Genomic DNA, 21,492 nt, shown 5'->3' on the forward strand with positions numbered 1-21,492 from the left:
TCAGCTCATGTAAAATTGTTATACAGAATTTCCTCTACGTCAGCTCATGTAAAATTGTTATACAGAATTTCCTCTACGTCAGCTCATGTAAAATTGTTCTAATTATTTTTTATTTTCTTAGGTGAATTAAAGACATCATCCCTTCTTGACCGGGAGATCCAGGAAGTCTACCATCTCTTGGTAAAAGCAACAGATGGAGGTGGACACTTCTGTGAAGTTAACATTGGATTGACATTAGAAGATGTAAATGACAATGCTCCGGAGTTCTCTGCAGATCCTTACTCCGTCACTGTGTTTGAGAATACAGAACCCAAGACCCCAGTTACCAGAGTGCAGGCAATAGATGCAGATACAGGTATTATGTTAAACAATCTTTCTTCCTCGCTTTAGTTTTATAATGGTTGGGCTAGAAGATGACCTCAGTCTCGTGATAAAAAAAAACACACTGGTAGCGGAGTACAGCGCTCTATTCAACAAGTGCACAAAAACCCCCCACAAACATCTACAAACGGAGCAATCCACCAACCAGTGGGTCCAGGACACTTTCCCCCTCATTTTGGCAGGTGGAACCGAAAGTGAAGGAGATGCAATAAGGCCGATGGGTGAATCTGCCTGTGGTACTTTGTCTTTAAGCAGCAGCCTGGACATTTTTTGACTCTTTTTTTCATACTCATACTTTTTACCTGAAATACAAATGTATCCCCATATTCCTGCAGATGTACGCATGACACTATCTGTTCCTTTTTATGATTTTTTTTTAATTTGAACAACAATTCTGGGAAGTCGTTCATTTGTAGAATTTTTTTCCAGATTTCTTTTTATTTAAGAAAAATGTGTATCTATGAACGAAATTAAAGTTAACTTACTATTCAAAATGAGCCCGATTTCTGGCGTGCATGCCCTGCACCACATTTATTAACGGTTTTAGACACTTTTATTGAAATTCTCGAAGAGGGGGTTGTGGCTTATCAGGAAAGCGACATAGTATAGCAAAAAGGACATGGCTTAATATGTGACACTATGCTCCCAAAATGCGTCAAAATTTGGGTGCAAAAATGTGGCGTAAACGAAGCCAACTAATAGGTGGTATAAGGAAAAGTGTCTAGCATGTCAAATTTATTATGCGGCATGCACCATTTTGATATATTTGGCTCATTTTCGGACTGCCTTGTCCAAGTTTACACTGTCTAAAACTTAATATAGTATTAGTAAGTCTGCCCCAGTGTAAATAGTTGATGTGTACACATTTCTGCTAGCTGAGAAGACTATCAATGTTCTCTAAAGCAGAAGAAAAAGCTCTTCAAAAATTAATTTATGTCAAATGGACACCATATTATATTCACTGCCAAGTAACAAAAACATTATGGTGCTTAAATTAATATTTTTTTATTGCAGGACTTAATCAAAAGGTTCAATATTCATTAGTCAGCTCGGCAGAAGGTCAGTTCTCTATTGATGAAGTGTCTGGAATTATTAGTCTGGAGAAGGCTCTGGATCGAGAGACTAAAGCAGTGTACACCCTGACTGTTCGAGCTACTGACCATGGTCTACCTAGAAAGCTCTCCTCTGTTGCCAATGTTGTGGTGTCAGTCCTGGACATAAATGACAATCCACCTGTCTTTGAACACCGAGAATATATTGCAACTCTGCCGGAAGATGTTGAAGTTGGCACGGAAGTTCTCCAGGTGTATGCCACAAGCAGAGATATTGAAGCTAATGCAGAAATTTCCTATCAGATTATCAGTGGCAATGAACATGGAAAATTCAGTATAAATCAAGTAACAGGTAACTTTATTTTTATGTTTAACTCCATGTTACCAATATGACCAATGGAAATGTATAGCAAACATGGGGACGTCATATATCTCCTTGGTGGTCATTATACAAGGAATCTTTTGACTTGGCTCGGGTTCACAGTACAACACATCACAAGTGGCTTTATATCCTTCTGCCTCAATTATTCACTACTCGCTTTCAGTATATGAGTTTGTTAGAAATCTATGTGTGTGTTATCACAAGGCATAAAAAGACTGCAGGCATTGAATTTATGAGCTGTGATAAAGGATGTAATCACAGAAGTGTTTTAAAATGCCATGTGTTATGAAATCTTAGTAGTGAGTGCTGCGGCATTTAATGGGAAATGCTGTGTTTCTGACAGACATGCATTCTTCTTTTCTGTTCTCAATTCTTCCTACAATTATAAATATGTGGTTGTACATTCCATATGTTTCAAAAACAGAGAAACAGAATGTGCATATTCTGTTAGCTTTTTTTTTTTTACTTAATTGTATGTGTTGTTTTTTAAAATGTTTTTCTTTTGGTTTTTGAAAATGTTGAGAATTTATGAGCCTTTGAATTAATAACTGATATTTTAAGGTTAAGTAGTTCCAAGCAGTATGCAATAGAATGACCATATACTATAAAATGCTTTTTAAGTCTGATGATCGGCCAGATATCCTGATTTTTTATTTATTTTTTATTCACAAATAAAGTTTATTGTAAAACATCAGAGATAAATACAGAGCATTGAGATGTGTAGACAACGTGTCCACTGCAAGTACAAAATAACGCAATAATTCAATACAGTAAGTTCAGACAATTAGGACCGTGAAAGTTATCGAGCAAAGAAATGTCATACAAAACAATTGCATACAAAATAATACAAAGTGAGCAGGGTATCTGGTAATTATACAGTCCTTGAATATTTATAAACCAGCGTGTAGGGCTGATCACTGCCTAAGGCATAATATGAGGAATTAACCAGCTAACCAGAAACTCGAACAATTTCCACAGGTATAGATGCATAAAAGTATAACACAAACATGTCGGGTAACATTCAGGACCTATATTTATACCGCGTTGAAAGTGGAGGTCTATAATGCATACATGGAATATAAGAAGGGCCAACTGGATATGGGCCAAAGCGGAGCCACATCCGTGGAGCAAACAGATTAAGGGCTCGGGGGCGAGTCAGAGATGCTCTGTTGGGGGGAGAAGACCGTAGCAGGAGACTGCAGCCATCTATCCCAGATTTTGGTGAATTTGAGACGACAGTTTCTATGTTGGAATAACCATTTCTTGTAGGGGAACATACTACCAACCAGAGACAGCCATTCTGTAAATGTAGGGGAACGACAGGACAACCAAGTTTTGGCTAATAGCTTTTTGGCATAATATAATGTCTCCACAATAAATTTATGGATATGACGGGAGTCATATTCCGCAGGGCCAGGAGTAAAGATATCCTGAGTTATTGTGATTCTGACGGACACAAGGACTCAATATTTCCCAAGGAGATTTACAAAAATCTCCTAGCGGTGTTGTGATCCTTCCATTTTCTTATACCAACACAATTGGGGGGCCTGAGACTCCAAAAACGTCTTACCGACTATAGATGTTGGTGTGAAGGCTCACTTTTTGCCCATCATTAGTAGATGAGCATGCCCTCCCGCATGGTTTCTTATAATTTGACCTTTTTATATTGTTTAGAAACAGGTGAAGAAGAAGCTGTGAAGAACTGAGTTGAAGACACGGATACACATACTGTATAAACACATGATGCTGACACAAAACATGAAGTTTACCTCTGGTGATAATGGTGCATGGGTACTAGCTGTAAGATTGTTCAAAAACTCTAGAGGAATATTTATAACAACTTGACAAACATGTAAATGTTGTCAACAGCAAACAATTATATTCCTACTATCATTTTGAAATGAAAAAAAATTAGTACTTTCACTGGTTGCTATGGCAAGTTGGAATCTTGTAGGAGCAAAACTAAAAAGGCTACATAAATCTTTCAGCACATTTTTTTCATAAACCAATGTATTAAAGGATTTCAGACAACTTTTTAACTGGTTTCTATTAATTATTATTTTTACGTTTTGAGATACAGCTTCTGTGTATCCTGGAGGCATAGAAGCTGTATCTTGCGCTCAAACCCGAATCCTTTAGGTCAGCGGGACTGACGGCTTCGGTGACAGCGGGTCCTGCTTGTCTAACATGCAGGATTGAGCTGTTATCGATCACATCTAAGTCAAAGACACGGAGGACCCGCTGTCACCGAAGCAGTCAGTCCCGCTGTCGAGATGGATTCGGGTTTGAGCGCAAGACACAGCTTTTATATATCATGGATACAAAGATGCTGTATCTCAAAAAGTAAAAAATATTTTTAATAAAAAATCCTCCAATACATTTGGTTTATAAAATAAAAATGTGCACAAAGGTTTACAATTCTTACCTTGGACTCCTGACATTCAGGGCACACCTCTGCTTGTAGAATTTAAAATGACCACATTAAAAAATAAGTATTTCAGTTGGTATGGTGGCTTTACAGAAATCACCAAAAAGAGAGGGAAAGGGGACCAACCATTAAAATGTTTTTGGTTTATATTGAACTCCTAGCTCTAATGTTTTCATTCCATGTAACCTTCTATTTTATTCCTTGTTTTCTTACCAGGCATTCTCTTTATAATTGAAAGCCTGGACCATGAAGCATCAACAGAGTATTATTTGACAGTAGAGGCCACAGATGGTGGGACGCCACCTCTCAGTGACGTTGCCACTATCAGCATTAACGTTACGGATATAAATGACAACTCGCCGGTTTTCAGCCAGAGCTCATACACTGCGGTGGTTGGTGAAGATGCTGTGTCTGGACAGCCTGTCTTGATGGTAATTTACATTCTACCGTTCATTTAAATTTTTAGTTTGACCTAGGCCACTTTCACACGATGGGATTTTTGCCAGCATTTTGCAACTGTGTCTAGAAGCCAAAACCAAGAGTGGAACCCACACAGAGAAAGTATAATGGAAAGATTTGTACCTTTTCCATGTTTTGGACCCACTCCTGGGTTTTGGATTTCAAATACTGATGCAAAATACTGACCAAAATACTGTCATGTGAAGGAGACAACAGTCTATTTAGTTAAAATGTTCCACAGAGTTTTCCTTGTTTTAATATTTATATTATATAATTGCCTCAGGATTTAATAGCAAAAATAAAGTTACATTTTATGCTTTTTATCCACATGTAGATGACATCCATAAGTTATTTATAAGAACCAGTCAAGGTTCTTGAGGCGCTTACTATGAATAGAATAAAAGGGCTAGATTTTACATCCTGGTTCTGTGTCACTGTAAGGGAAGGGTGGGAGGGGGGCACTGCAAGTGAGAGCAAAAAGAACAATCTCAGCCTACGGTTAGGGGGGGGGGGACAGGAACGTTTTGTTATGTTATCCTTCCTAACCAATCATGGAGGATATGTACTCTGTGATTGTCATATTTAGGGTAGGGGGTTCTACAAAATGGATGAGAAGACTTGAGAAGTCCACCCTCTTATCTAGATCAGATTTCATGTGACAGATGCTCAGTTCAATAATATACTATGAATAGTGTCTATCTTATTTGAGAAGATGAGAAGATCACAACTCTAGAAAACCATTTTTCCATGCAATTGTGGGTGGTAATCTCAAAGAGGTGTCAATGTAGATATATATATATATATATATATATATATATATATATATATATATATATATATATATATATATATATATACACAATTTTTTTACATCTTTGTCACACAGGGATTTAACCTTATATATTCATTTAGTTTTCTTTCAATACACCGACCATGTAACTCTTGAACCTTTATGAATATGAACAAGATTTTGAGGGAACGACTTTCAGGTGACAGGTCTATTAATGGCGTTTGAAGAGAACTGTCATGAAGCGCTTTATTAGAACTTATATGTCATGGAAAAACCTAGTTTATTCAAATTACATTAAAGCCCAATTAAAATTCCATGTTGTCCTCCCAAAGTGCTTAATTTGTATTCTAGACATAGAATGTGTAGTTGGGGCAGTTTTAACATGCAGCACCTGCACTTATTTCCAGGCCACCGATTCAACATGGTTCTTCATAGATTAATAATAAATGACATTCCTGTTATTTTTTAATTATTAGTTGGTGCCTCATTAATTTCACATCTCTGCTTTCTTATTGATGATAACACCTATCTATGACCTATGTATCAAGGTCAAGTACTACGTCAGTATTCTACTTCAGGTTCAGACAATTATTAAATTGAATTGTCATCTATTATCAATCAAAAGATGTAGAAATTATTACGGGTAATATATGTGAACGTCAACTTGACTACCTAGCTCCAAGGATTTCTTTCCCATGTACCGCACTTGGTAGTGAAGCAGACCTTCAAGCAGGTGGTTATCAAGAAGGAAGCCATGGAGAGGGGTAGCCATATGGAAGTTTTTCCTGCACATTCAATGAAGTGGAAGAATGGAGATACACCTATCATTACAGCAATTTAAAACAATAGCATTGAAAAAATTGTGATCTTTTTTTCAACTGGTATTGTCAATTCCATGAAAAAATATTGTTACTGCTACTGTATAATAATTATAGCCTCAGGATTCATATTCCAACCTCTAGTTCATCTGGCAAGATTTCATGGAAGGATGTATCACATTACTGTTTCGAGAACAATAGTGCAAGATGTTACATTGTATTTTGTTCCTTCAGGCTTCTTTTCTGTTCAGTTGGTTGAGTTTATGAAGGTAACACCGAGTCTATTGAAACAAATCTGCTGGGAGCTCTTCTAATAAGTTAAAACTGGGACATGAGGAAGAATTATTTCAAAAATGTTCGCTTGTCTACCGGTCTCTGCTCCAAATGAGAATGTGCTTTTATCTAGGTTGTTGCAGACGATGCCGATGGACCTTTGAACAGCCACATCCGCTACACAATTACGGAGGGCAATCTGGGGAATACCTTTCTCATTGATCCTGTAAGAGGGGAAGTTAAAGTGAATAAACTTTTAGATAGAGAGAAGGTGAGTCTTGTCACTTTGTTATTCTCCCAAGTAATTTCCTCTAAAGTATTATTACTGCTTACATTTGATTAATTGCTTTACAAGTTTAATATGAAATTATAATGAAATTTCATTGATATTTTTAACAGATTTCTGGTTATACTTTAAATATTCAAGCAGAAGATAATGGCAGTCCACCCAGAACGAACACCACAAGAGTTAACATTGATGTGTCTGACGTCAATGACAACTCTCCTTTGTTCTCCAAAGAGAACTACAGCATTATTATTCAGGTAGGTGTGCGATTGTTATTTGTCTGGCGGTGTGATCGTGAAATCGTTTAGGAAGCAGTTGATTTATATAGAGGTGATCTCTTGTAGAGGAGATTGGAGACATGGCTTGGTATTATTGTAAAAAGGGCGCCTATGAAGAGAAGAGTGCTGGTTGGACAGCTTATGAGAAAAAAAAAAAGAATTGGACCGACCTTTTCTCTAACGGGTCCATAGCATCTGCCTTAATGGTACTTTAAGAAAAAATTGTGGGCTAGCATATCTTCTGGAATGTCCAGTCTTCCTTTTTTACCTCAGCTTTTTTCCATATATGCATCTTTCATCGACTGTCACAATAAAACAGATCGCAGTAGACAATTATTGTATTGTCGATGATAATAATGGTCGGACATGCACGATGCTCCAGAATTTCTAAGTATTGTGCACATCTTTCCTTTTATACATTGTTATACTCTAGGAAGCCTGTACTTTTCATGACCTTCATTGTAAGCATTAGAATAATCTACTTGCACAGTGTCCATACAGTGCCCTGGGATCTGAAAGCAGTCTATTTTTTGGTTAACTCTTCTAAGAATAGACTGCAGGCATATGTTCAGTATGCAAATGCAGTCTACCTCTTGAATCCCTGATCCACCACCCTCAGAGTATTTCCTAGGGAAGAGACTCACATCTTTAGAGAGTTATTTTGGCGGCAGGTATTGCTTTTTCTCTGCTCTCATTATATTCGCCTTCAATATTTTTGTTTTCTGATTCCCAAGTCTTCAGAAACCTGAGGCTTTGCTTTGGGCGGTCTATACTCGTCTTCCTTAGAATATGCCAATGGCTAAGCAAAGTTCTTTCTTTATTTTACTTCATACAAATTGTGCTCTCAGAAAACGTAAGTTAGTCTAATAGTTTTCACACAGCGGTGACTAACAAGCACTTGAAGTGTCATTAATATAGGATTTCATGTATATAAGAGAGCAGCAGCAAAATGGATTTTTACTGTTCTGTCATCTGTATTTCGGCTTTGAAGTCGCTGTTATCCTTCTTGAAACCTTAACAAGCTCATTTATCTATGAGTGCATTCAATGCAGGTTGAAGATACAAAGTGTCGAGTGTAATTCTCTTGTTCTTATCAGTTTTTTATATTTTTCGTACAGCCTCTTTGGTTCTTTGAAGATCGATTCTTGGTGCTGGTGCTTTCCTGGGCAGAAAAATTGGAAACAAAATCCTTGCTTTGCTTTATATACCAACTTGTGTCAACTTGTAGACAAATACATCTGGCTGTGACAGTATCATAATCTTATAAAAATATATCTCTACAGGAAAATAAGCCGATTGGCTTTAGCGTTTTGAACTTGGTGGTGACAGACAAGGATTCGTCTCACAACGGCCCTCCATTTACGTTCACATTTCTGAGTGGAAACGAGGATAATACTTTTCAGATTAACCAGCATGGAGTAATAACCACTACAGCAGCGCTGAACCGGAAAACCAATGATCACTTTTTACTCCAAATTCAGGTATGAAGACTGGGGAAAAAAGTTATTAGAAGCCGATAGATAGATAGATAGATAGATAGATAGATAGATAGATAGATAGATAGATAGATAGATAGATAGATAGATAGATAGATAGATAGATAGATACATAGATAGATAGATAGATAGATAGATAGATAGATAGATAGATACATAGATAGATAGATAGATAGATAGATAGATGGATGGATATTTATAGCCTTCTGTAATAACTGCCTATTAATAATGATGTAATAATATTGTGGCTACAATGCAGGAAAAGTTGGTACAATATGTCACTATAAATTAAATATTAGACTTTTTTCTTATTTTTGTCTAATTTATATATTAAGCACATTTCTATCTATCTCTAGGGTTTGTAAAGATGTTTTAGTATTGTAGGTGTGTATTATAATACAGTAAAATTCCTTTTAATTTATCCTTAAAGTGGGTTTCCTCATAAAACAAGAGTCAGATTAAAATACATGTACTCCCTTTTAGGACCTCTCTCTATTAGCGAGTGGATCTCACTCAGGAGGACTTGGCCCGTCCATCTACAGTATTACTTGGTTGGCCATTCATACAAATAAAATGTATGGATAGCTGTAGCCCTCCCTGGCAATAACACTTCATTGACGGTGGTTTCTGAAGCCAGATCCATGGTACATAAATTTAAGATCCATGATAATTATCTGATCGCCAGGCTGGCATACATTTAAGATCCATGATAATTATCTGATCGCCAGGCTGGCATACATTTAGGATACATGATAATTATCTGATCGCCAGGCTGGCATACATTTAGGATCCATGATAATTATCTGATCGCCAGGCTGGCATACATTTAAGATCCATGATAATTATCTGATCGCCAGGCTGGCATACATTTAGGATACATGATAATTATCTGATCGCCAGGCTGGCATACATTTAGGATACATGATAATTATCTGATCGCCAGGCTGGCATACATTTAAGATCCATGATAATTATCTGATCGCCAGGCTGGCATACATTTTAAGATCCATGATAATTATCTGATCGTCAGGCTGGCATACATTTAAGATCCATGATAATTATCTGATCGTCAGGCTGGCATACATTTTAAGATCCATGATAATTATCTGATCGCCAGGCCGGCATACATTTTAAGATCCATGATAATTATCTGATCACCAGGCTGGCATACATTTAAGATCCATGATAATTATCTGATCGCCAGGCTGGCATACATTTAAGATCCATGATAATTATCTGATCGCCAGGCTGGCATACATTTAGGATACATGATAATTATCTGATCGCCAGGCTGGCATACATTTAGGATCCATGATAATTATCTGATCGCCAGGCTGGCATACATTTAAGATCCATGATAATTATCTGATCGCCAGGCTGGCATACATTTAGGATACATGATAATTATCTGATCGCCAGGCTGGCATACATTTAAGATCCATGATAATTATCTGATCGCCAGGCTGGCATACATTTTAAGATCCATGATAATTATCTGATCGTCAGGCTGGCATACATTTTAAGATCCATGATAATTATCTGATCGTCAGGCTGGCATACATTTTAAGATCCATGATAATTATCTGATCGCCAGGCCGGCATACATTTTAAGATCCATGATAATTATCTGATCGCCAGGCCGGCATACATTTTAAGATCCATGATAATTATCTGATCGCCAGGCTGGCATACATTTAAGATCCATGATAATTATCTGATCGCCAGGCTGGCATACATTTAAGATCCATGATAATTATCTGATCGCCAGGCTGGCATACATTTAAGATCCATGATAATTATCTGATCGCCAGGCTGGCATACATTTAAGATCCATGATAATTATCTGATCGCCAGGCTGGCATACATTTTAAGATCCATGATAATTATCTGATCGTCAGGCTGGCATACATTTAAGATCCATGATAATTATCTGATCGCCAGGCTGGCATACATTTAAGATCCATGATAATTATCTGATCGCCAGGCTGGCATACATTTTAAGATCCATGATAATTATCTGATCGCCAGGCTGGCATACATTTTAAGATCCATGATAATTATCTGATCGCCAGGCTGGCATACATTTAAGATCCATGATAATTATCTGATCGCCAGGCTGGCATACATTTAAGATCCATGATAATTATCTGATCGCCAGGCTGGCATACATTTAAGATCCATGATAATTATCTGATCGCCAGGCTGGCATACATTTTAAAAGGTCCTGTTTTGATGAGACAACCCATTTAATGAGAACTTATAGTTGCAAGATTATCTAATGTTTTGCTTATCCGTCATAGACGGCACTCTCTATATCAGAATGTTATCATTTAGGTGCCCCGTATTACATTCCAAGAACCAAAGAATGAATGGCAATCTAGGATTGTGCTGGTTAGACTTGTATTAGATCTTCATCAGAGACCACAATACCACTATTGCAGCAGGGCATGACCCACTATTGCAGCATGCAGCCGTTGCTGTACAATGCTTTTTGTAATTTGCACCAGTTCTGATGTTGACTGTCCATATAATAAATCTATAAAGAGCATACCACCGTCTTGACCGTATTTAAACATAGTTCTGGCAGGATTATGGCCCCTGGATAATATTGCTTTATGTCTTCTCGTCCTTGTGTTCTGACAGCATCAGCAACTCTTTATGGGATGCCTAAAATAGCTTTTATGACGCATCTTGTACATTCTGTCTTATAATGTTTTACTATGTTGGAATGTTACAATATTATACCGAGCACTATCCTATATTTATGGCCTTTTTTGCACAAGTTCAAATATTGTACCGAGCTCTAGAATGGTTGTATGTGAAGACACGCCGTTTTTATGACTGGAACCAGGGAGTGTATATAATATTGGGCAGGAAGAGGTAGTTCTGCTGGTCATAGAAACCTGGAAAGTTCCAATCTTTAACTCCCTCAGTAAATGACAAACATGTAATAAGATGGGAACTTTTGAAACGATCCGAAACATGAGCATTTGCCAACACAGGTGTCGAGTCTAACACTGTCAATAATGCTGGGACTGCAGGAGGTGATTTGTGTCACTAGATTCATGACGGCAGCCGCTGATCAGAGTAAAGTGCCAGAAAGATAGCAAAAAGGTAAAAAGGCTGGAGACTGCGAGCTGAGACGAGGCAGGAGCAGCCTGACACAACATTTTTATGAGAGGAGGAATAGTTAGGCATTAAGATAGTAATCGAGACAGGTATACTGACATAATGACCGGAAATATATACTGACTAATCAGAAATGCTGCAATGGGGCTTTTCCATTGTTTAGACGGCCATAAGAAGAAAATGTGACCCTGATACTTGGAACCATTTATAACTGATTCAGAAATGGCCTAAGAGTGAAAAATACCCCAGGTCCTTGTATCCCAAATAACAATTTTATGCAATTTTCAGCCTGGCTTTTTTTTTATTATGATGTCTTCAGTCATTTTTAAGGTGATCTTGATTTAGATGACATAAACTCATCAGTATAAGGATCTTTGTTCTTAGAGGATAGGTTCAACTTTGAATATTTTGCAGTTTACATAGCGTTATATACAGTACATGGTAACCAAGTAAGTTTAATAAAAGGACATAAGTGTATCCAGTCAAGCTCTCCTCGTGTAGTGTTAATTCGGAGCTCCATTCTCTATTCTACAAGTTGCTATTGGAAACAGTCCACAATCCTGTCGTCAGGCACACCCCTTACTGCTTAGCTAAGCTCCTATAATACTGTGACGTGGTGATTATTTCCTACTTCAAAATACTATACAGTGTCTAGTGTAAAGAATACACTTCCAAGAATGCAAATCCAAAGTTCTGTGCAAACATGGAGTCAGCAAGGAATGAGTAAAAATGAGCTGCTTTTTGTCCAGGAATTGTACCAATCTTGCCATTGGCTGTGTTGGGTGTTGCAGCTCAGCCCCCTCCTCTTTGGGCTGCTGGTGGGGGTTCGTGGTGTGAAATGACATGTTTACATTGACATGTATGTAACAATTCTGTCCAGGGAGTGGTTTATTTGGAAACAATGATCACCTAACTGTGTAGCTGTGGCCCCCAAGATCTGTATTTCTGGGTCCAATTTTTATGACTTCCAGATGAGTAAAGATCAGTATTAAAGCCAGCAAATCCTTTATGAAGTCATGGCATGCATTGCTTTCTGAGCCCGTTGCCCTTCCATGGTTGCCCTTATTATTCCTTAGTGAAAAGTTCCCAAAAATGACAATTGTACGGGAACGGTAGGGAGTCCGAGTTCTGCTGAAAACTGATGTCTAGGCAATTTACACTTGGTTAATTAAGCCTAATACTGTTCCTGAACAACTTCCTGTTGGTTTAAATAAAAGAGAATCAAACACTGAGCACACAGAAGACTTATTATTCTTTTCTTAATTTTCTCAGACCCATTGAATTCTTTCCATGCAAGTCATCTCGGATTGTTGCCAGTGAATGTTGTTTTAAATGCTAGGATTTGATCATTCCTCCTACTACATGACGTACTCCTCAAACCTATTTAATTCAGACATGAGTTTATTAAAACGATAAAAGTTGTTTTTGTTCATTGAAGCACGTAAATTTATAGACACATTTTCAGCTTATTAGTTGCTTTGTGATTGTCGACAGAGGTTATTTTACATCTTAGTATGTCTAATATAAAACCTCACTATGTCAAACGTTGTAGACATGAAGAATTCTGCTAATAAAAAAACTTTTATAGTATATTCATCACCAGACTGACTTTCTGCATGTTAAAATGTGCTTTGTCCCCATCTACTGGTAAAAAAGTGAACTGCGCAAGAAAAACATTTAATTCTGCGTATTCTACTATTTTACTATAGATAAGCAAGGTTGAGTGAATTTTTTTTAAAATTATTATCTAATTTTACATACATTTATATGTCGAAAAATATTTATCATTTCAGTATACTCCGTCTAATATGTATATATGTTTTGCATAAAGTATAGCCCCATACTTGGCTTTGATGGCAGGAAATAAAAATAAAATTCTTTCAATAAACCAACATAGTGATATCGCCCTCCAGTGTCATTAAGAAAAAGTGCATCTGCCAATACTAAATGGGTTAACGTCCTTTCTGATAACATAAAGACCACCATATATTCAGTTACATACACTGAGTCCATGCTGTTTAGCTTTAATATGTTGTAACGCACCCTCAGCGGTGTGTGCAGGACTAGGTCAGGGTGTTTTCAGCCCCCGGATGTAACCATATTTTCCTCTTCCCTGACCTTAATTAAATTTGTCCTCAATATTAACTTGAACTGATCACTAATGGATAGCGACAGGAGGTGATCCTAGTGAAAGTCTCGATCATGACCTCAAAGTCACTGCCATTGTGTCAGATTCAGCAGCCTTTGTTTCTTCAGTACAGCACTCCTGTACAACTTAAAGGATAATTATGTAAATATATTTCTCTAAATGGTTTAGTTCATATTTCTTCCCTTGCTAAAAATATAATCTGGTCACTGTAATTCTTCTTTTCACCTCTAGGCGGCAGATAACGGTAAACCACAACTATCATCAGTGACAAACATCGATGTACGAGTCATTGAAGAGAGTATCTACCCTCCGGCTATTTTACCGCTGGAAATCTATATTACATCATTTGGGGAGGAATATGCAGGTGGCGTGATTGGAAAGATCCATGCAACAGACCAGGATGTTTATGACACGCTCACGTATAGTTTAGATTCCAAAGTAGAGAATCTCTTCACGGTTTCGAGCACTGGAGGAAAACTGATAGCACATAAGAGATTGGACGTGGGCCAGTATCTGCTAAATGTCAGTGTAACGGATGGAATGTTTACAACCACAGCCGATATAACCGTTCATATCAAGCAGATAACGCAAGAGCTTCTAAATCACAGCATCACATTCCGCTTTGCAAACCTCTCTCCAGAGGAATTCATTGGAGATTATTGGCGCAACTTCCAGAGAACCCTGAAAAACATTTTAGGTGGTCGAAAAATTGACGTTCAGATTGTCAGCATTCAACAATCCGATCCCCTGGCAAACCTTGACGTCCTTCTTGTTGTAGATAAACCGGGCAGCACACATTTTGTACCTAAACTTCTTATTCAGAAGATAAACGCTTCAGTCGCCGAGATTGAAGACTTCAGTGGCGTTACAATCCTGGAGGTCTTCCACAAGCTTTGCGCTGATGTGGACTGTCCCTTGAGATACTGTGATGAGAAGGTCACTGTAGATGAGAATGTCATGTCAACACATAGTACAGCCCGGCTGAGCTTTGTGACACCAAGACATGTGCGGAGAGCTGTGTGCTTGTGCAAAGGTAACGAAATGACGAAGAGCTGAGAGGGTCGACGTTTTCTACAGAAATTCGATTTATCTAATATTTCTCTAATATGTTCATCTTTCTGTCAAACAGGTGGAAAGTGTCCTATTGAAAACACTGTTTGTGACGGAAACCCATGTCCCGAGGGTATGGAATGTGTTCCAGATACAAAAGAGGATACATACAACTGTGTGTGCCCTGCAGGCCAACAATGCAATGGTAAGACTGATGGACTGGGAGGAATTTAATAAGACTGGCATTTCCTATGCCTCTTAAAAAATTTGACGCATCTAGCTTTTTTTTTTAGAAAAGTGAAGGGAGCGATAAATACGGCACAACAGTTGCAAAAATTACAACTTTTGTGTGGTATGTGAAACTTCCACTCCATATTTGTTAGACTTAAAGAGGCTCTGTCACCAGATTACAAGTGCCCTATCTCCTACATAATCTGATCGGCGCTGTAATGTAGATAACAGTGGTTTTTATTTTGAAAAACTATAATTTTTGACCAAGTTATGAGCAATTTTAGATTTATGCTAATAGATTTCTTAATGACCAACTGGGCGTGTTTTTACTTTTTACCAACTGAGCGTTGTAAAGACAAGTGTATGACGCTAAACAATCAGTGACCAATCAGTGTCATACACTTCTCATTGTTCCGGCCCAGCTTCTTTCACTGCACAATCACGCTGGGCTGGAACAATGAGAAGTGTATGACACTGATTGTTCGCTGATTGGTTACTGATTGGTCAGTGTCATACACTTCACATTGTTCCAGCCCAGCTTCTTTCACTGCACAATCATACTGTAATAATGGGCTGGAACAATGAAGAGTGTATGACACTGATTGGTCACTGATTGTTTAGCGTCATACACTCCTCTGTACAACACCCAGTTGGTAAAAAGTAAAAACACGCCCAGTTGGTCATTAAGAAACCCATTAGCATAAATCTAAAATTGCTCATAACTTGGTCAAACATTATCGTTTTTCAAAATAAAAAAAACACTGGTGTTATCTACATTACAGCGCCGATCAGATTATGTAGGAGACAGGGCACTTATAATCTGGTGACAGAGCCTCTTTAAGTTGTCCTGATCATCAAACTACTTTTAATACAAGACAAAGATAATCCAAGTAAACACACAATGCAGTTTTTTTTTTTTATCAAATCTGTTTTTATTAGTATAAAAGTACAAATTACAATACAAAACTGACACTACAGTTACCTGTGTCATACAAAAAACATTGAATTATTGTCATTCAGTTGGACTTATTTAACATGTGCTAGCTGAAAGGAAAAGGTAAATAAAAAGAGGAAAGAAAAAGTACATTTCCAATGTGAGCAGTGACATCCACTTGTATCTAACACATGGCTTAAACATGAATTTCTAAGAAACATCAACGATGTGTTTCGATTTACTCAATGTATTAACACCTTTCACCAATCTTTAGTGATAAATCCATACGACTGCAGTAATTTCGATTAAGACCACATAACATGTGATTTTTGGGTAACATGAGGTAAGACAAAATGGAACGGTGGGGAAGGGTAATACAAGGGGATAGTTATGGGTAAGGATGTGAATAGGATTACAGCAATACCTCACAATAAAAAATCAGAAACTTAGGAAATTGTTCTCATTAGATCATCTCTATGTTGCAACCAAGGAGACCATATTTTCACAAACTTCTCATAAGTATCTTCCACTCTGTTAGAAAGTTCTTCCATGCGACATATCTGACTAACTTTGTCTATCCATTGACTTACGGAAGGAGTAGTAGGTTGTAGCCAGTACAAAGGAATTAACATTTTTGCTGCCGCTAACAGATGCGTATGTAAGTACTTTTTGGACATAGTCATAGAATTTGAAGGGAGTCCCAACGCTATGTTCTCTAACGACAGAACTACATCTGTATTACATATCAAGTTAATGTTCCTTTCTATTTGTGACCAAAAGGGTCTAACCTGAAGGCAAGTCCACCAGATATGTGACAAAGAACCCTCCTGTGACTTACATCTCCAGCATAGAGCATTTGGGGCCAAACCCATACGATAAAGATTTTGCGGAGTTTTGTACCATCTGGTGAGCAATTTATAATGGTTCTCCTGTAGTTTTACACACCTAGAGAATCCATGTGAGTTGCCCATTACCATATTCCTCTCCTGATCCGACAGCCGCAGTCCGAGCTCCGCTTCCCACGACGCTATGAAGGATGGCAAATCCCTCCCTTCCATTGCTGAAAGTTGGTGATAGATCTTAGACATTTTATGTTTATTCCCTCTATGAGTAGCTAGAAGCTTCTCAAACCATGTGAGCTCTCTAGTTGTCTTGTAATCTTTTAAAAATTTAGTACATGCTATTTGTATGTGATGGATCTGAAGAAAATTAAGCTTCAAAGCCTCACCATGCATCATAGACTGGATCTCCTCTGCTGTAGGTACTCTATTGTCTAACATAAAGTCTCTAATCTGAATTCCTGCAAAACATTTCCATAGGTCTGAGCTATATCCGCTCCCCAATTTAATAAGTTTAGGTAATGCCGCTACTGGAAGTATTGGTGACGGTTGAGGTAACACCTTCTCTGTCAAGCCCACCTTAGCCCAGACCGCTAAAGTGCCTTTCATTAAAGGATTTCTCATAGCTCCTATGTCTTGTTGGCTCGGCACCCAAAGAACTCCTAATGGATTATCTAATCCGCCTACTGCGTCCCTAGATAGCCCTCCCTGCTCCTCCGACTCTGCTGCCAAATCTAACCATCTTTGTAGATGTATAGCTTTGTAGTAACCCTCTATATCTGGAAGTCCCATTCCTCCTTGACGTTTGCTCCTTGTGAGATTGCGGTATGATATCCTCGGCCTTCTTTGTTTCCACAAATATTTTGAGATCATTTGTTGTACTGTCCTGAAGAAAGTTCTTGGTAAGAGAATTGGAACCATATTCATAATGTAAAGCACCACAGGTAGGATATAGGTCTGTAGCAGATTCCTTCTGCCCATCCACGATATGTATGGAATATTATAGGCAGAAAGAAGTTCTTTTATCTTCCGAAGGAGCGGTTGATAATTTAATTTGTATAGTGCATTTAGATCTGCGGGTAGTTGCATACCTAAGTATTTCACAGATTCCGAGGGCCATTGGAATTCAGAAGCTGAAGCCAATCCCTTCACCTGTCTCTGCGGTAGGGTTACATTAAGAATTTCCGACTTAGTATAGTTTACCTTGAAATTAGACACCATTCCATAGCTGTGAAAGGTTTCTAAAATAACTGGGATAGCGCTCTCTGGATTTGTGATGGTAAGTAGCATATCATCAGCAAATGCGTGAACCAAGTGTATTTTTGAGTTTATATTTAAGCCTTCAATTCGTGTATCCTGCCTCAAGGCCTGCAAGAGAGTCTCCAGAGTCAGAATGAATAAAGACGGTGAGAGGGGGCATCCCTGTCTTGTGCCATTCCCAATTGAGAAGGAGGGAGACAAAACCCCATTCACCCGTATCTTCGCCGATGGCTTGCTATATAGCGTAAGGATCGCTTTGATAAATGGTTCTGGGAATCCAAATTTAGCTAACGTAGCTGTCATAAAGTCCCATGCCACTCTATCAAATGCCTTCTCTGCATCTGTACCTATGAGCACCAGGGATGTTTTTGAATCATGCGCTTTCTGTATGCAATTCATCAGGCGAATGGAGTTATGTCTACCCTCCCTCCCTGGCACAAAACCTTTCTGATCCAAATGCACTAAAGTATTTAGGAACTTTCTTACTCGCGTGGAGAGTAATTTAGCCCATATTTTAAGGTCCAGGTTTAAAAGAGATATAGGCCTATAACTAGAACATAAGAGGGGATCTTTTCCTTCCTTAGGCAGTATCGTGATATACGCTTCAAGTGACTGTGCCGTTAATTTATTTCCTCTTAGCAACTCATTATAAGCTTTGACCAAAGGAGGTAATAATATATCTTTAAATTTTTTATAATATTTGATAGTTAGCCCGTCTGGCCCTGGGCTCTTCCCTGAGGGAAATGAATATAACACTTTTGACACCTCCGCCAAAGTAACCGGAGTCATAAGTTCCTCCGCATCTGCAGCCGAGATTGTAGGTAATGTTAATGGCCTCAAAAAATCTTCAATCTGCATAGATCTGGAGATATCTGAGTTCAAGGAAGGGACCGGGATATTGTATAAACTCGAGTAGTATTCACTAAAAACTCCTGCAATGTCCTCAGTATTCGTGTATGTATTTCCTTCTGATGTTTTAATCCTATGAATAAAGGCCTTTTCTTTTTTCTTTTTGATCAGTGCCGTCATTAACTTTCCCCCCTTATCCCCGTGCGCGTATAACTTCTGGTGATAGTGCACCATATTAGCTGCCAGCTTTTTGTTCAAGGAATCTTTTAAATTATTCCGAAGAATTTGCAATTCCGATTGTAGCTTTTTGGTTGGGGTATTTTTGTGTATCTTTTCCGTCTCTGCAATTTGCGATAGCAACAATAATATTCCTTTCTCCCTCTCTCTCTTTACTTTAGTTCCTAGTGAGATTAATATGCCCCTGATATATGTCTTATGCGCTTCCCATACTATAGTGCCCGACACGTCGTCTGTGGTATTGATTTCAAAGTATGTTTGTAATGACTCGGTCAATGTCTTGGACAAATCCGGTAAATCCAATAGGGCTTCATTTAGCCTCCATGTCCACTCTCTAGGAGACAGCTCAGCTACCTTCAACGTAATAAATGTTGGTGCATGATCTGAGACCGTAATTTGTCCAATACTGGCCGACTCCAGTGATGATATAAAATGTGCATGTATAAGCAGGTAATCCAGTCTCTGATGGGAACGGTGAGGGTGAGAAAAAAAAGTATAATCTTTTTGTGTAGTATGCAGAATTCTCCATGAGTCATGTAAGTTAAATTCTTGTAACTTATTTAAAAGCTTCCGTCTACCAATCTGTGGAATGGTTGACTTTTGTGTTGAAGAGTCTAGCTCTGGATTAATAGTTAAATTTAGATCTCCCCCAATAATAATAGGGCCTTCTGCAAAAGCTCTCAATTCTTCCAAAGTGTGAAGTAACCATGGAACCTGAGATTTGTTTGGAACATACACATTCGCTAAGGTGCATGTGAGTGCCCCCAATTTACCTTTGATAAATAAAGCTCTGCCATCCTTCGCATCATGCCTCGCCAGGAGTACAAACGGTAGGTCTCTATGTAGCGCTATGGAGACTCCTCGAACTGCAGAGCCCGAACTGCAGCTATGGAACCACGAAGAAAAATAGTTAGTAGGTAATTTAGGTATTTTTTCAGCCTTAAAATGTGTTTCCTGTATAAAGGCTACAGATACTTGCTCCCTTTTTAACAGCGTTATTATCTGGTTCCTTTTCTGAGGCGAGTTCAGCCCATTTGTGTTGTAAGTCGCTAGCTTTATTGTCGCCATTTTTGTAGAGTATGTATTAAGCTATTCATTTTGCTAAGGTATTGTTTGGCATGTATTTGGGTAGATAAAAACAATCGACAGGGTAGGAGCAGGACAAGAGGAAAGAGGGGGAGGAAAACATACAACAAAACAGACATACAAACAAGCAATAAGTGTCCAGGCACTATGTAACTTCCGCTCATATATGGCCAACTGGGCTGCATATACAAAACACCACCTAATAGGTGTAGTAGAAATCCCACTACCCACCTACTTCTATCACCATAGCATCGTTGCATACGGAGATAGGGGAGGGAAAAATTCCTGAGCCGAGGCCAGGCTCAGATCCATAGTTTATTCTCACTTTAGGAGAGATCAAATAGTAAAAAATAACATATTATCTATAACAATAGCATTGGAAGGAAATAACCTTCCCTTACAGGCACTTATCATAGAATGTCTGTCTTATGTGAATAACTGCCGGTCACTACCCACATTACTTCTGAGATGATATATTGACCATTAACATACTTGGCCCTTTTGTCCAAGTAGTATTATCTCAGAACATACGTACTAAACCACATACCTAACTATATTCCATTAGCTGGAGTTGCATATCGTACGTATCAGGTGGCCTAGCTGCTTCAAGTTGTTATTCTGGGTAGCTCCTTATCATAGTACATATATAGAGGTCTACATATCCTCTTCACCCATCTAGTACCGTAAAACATGTAGGCCTCTATCCACATAGCCAAAAACCTCAAATTATCATATTATCTATTAGTCACAATAATGTACCCTATAAAACATTCCAAACAGTAGAATTTTAAGATTAGCAGTTAGAGACATCAATAATTGAAACAAAAACAGCATAGCTCACGAACAAGACTGGACAGTTCAAGGTACATCCTCCTCCATGACTTCTGCCCTTTGCTTCTTTCCGCGTGGCGTTCTGTGTTTGGAGTACACAGACCAAGGTTCCATCTTTGGCAGATCTGGTAGCGTGATGTCGGTCTGAGCTGGTAACCAGTTCTGTATCGGAATCGGGCGTATACCCAATCTTTCCCATGCTTCTTCCAGATCGTTCGGAGTATGGATCAAGATCCTCTTCCCCTCCTTAATGA

The 21,492-nt window shown here is 38.3% G+C and overlaps 1 protein-coding gene across 8 annotated transcripts in view; it reads left to right on the plus strand.

Moving 5' to 3' along the window:
- FAT1 (FAT atypical cadherin 1) overlaps positions 1 to 21,492 on the plus strand; it is a 221,028-nt gene that overhangs the window by 171,188 nt on the left and 28,348 nt on the right. For all 8 annotated transcript variants that reach the window (XR_012883011.1, XM_075860151.1, XM_075860153.1 and 5 more), the window contains 8 exons: positions 122 to 355; positions 1,396 to 1,785; positions 4,460 to 4,674; positions 6,717 to 6,854; positions 6,983 to 7,126; positions 8,431 to 8,628; positions 14,153 to 14,954; positions 15,051 to 15,176. Coding sequence is in view for 7 of the 8 variants with exons in the window: in XM_075860151.1 (XP_075716266.1) it covers positions 122 to 355; positions 1,396 to 1,785; positions 4,460 to 4,674; positions 6,717 to 6,854; positions 6,983 to 7,126; positions 8,431 to 8,628; positions 14,153 to 14,954; positions 15,051 to 15,176 (2,247 nt within the window). In the remaining variant the exon portion in view is untranslated. The remainder of the gene's footprint in view (positions 1 to 121; positions 356 to 1,395; positions 1,786 to 4,459; positions 4,675 to 6,716; positions 6,855 to 6,982; positions 7,127 to 8,430; positions 8,629 to 14,152; positions 14,955 to 15,050; positions 15,177 to 21,492) is intronic.

The sequence above is a fragment of the Rhinoderma darwinii genome, chromosome 1 (genome assembly GCF_050947455.1).
Source record: "Rhinoderma darwinii isolate aRhiDar2 chromosome 1, aRhiDar2.hap1, whole genome shotgun sequence".
In the NCBI taxonomy this organism is placed as follows: domain Eukaryota; kingdom Metazoa; phylum Chordata; class Amphibia; order Anura; family Rhinodermatidae; genus Rhinoderma; species Rhinoderma darwinii.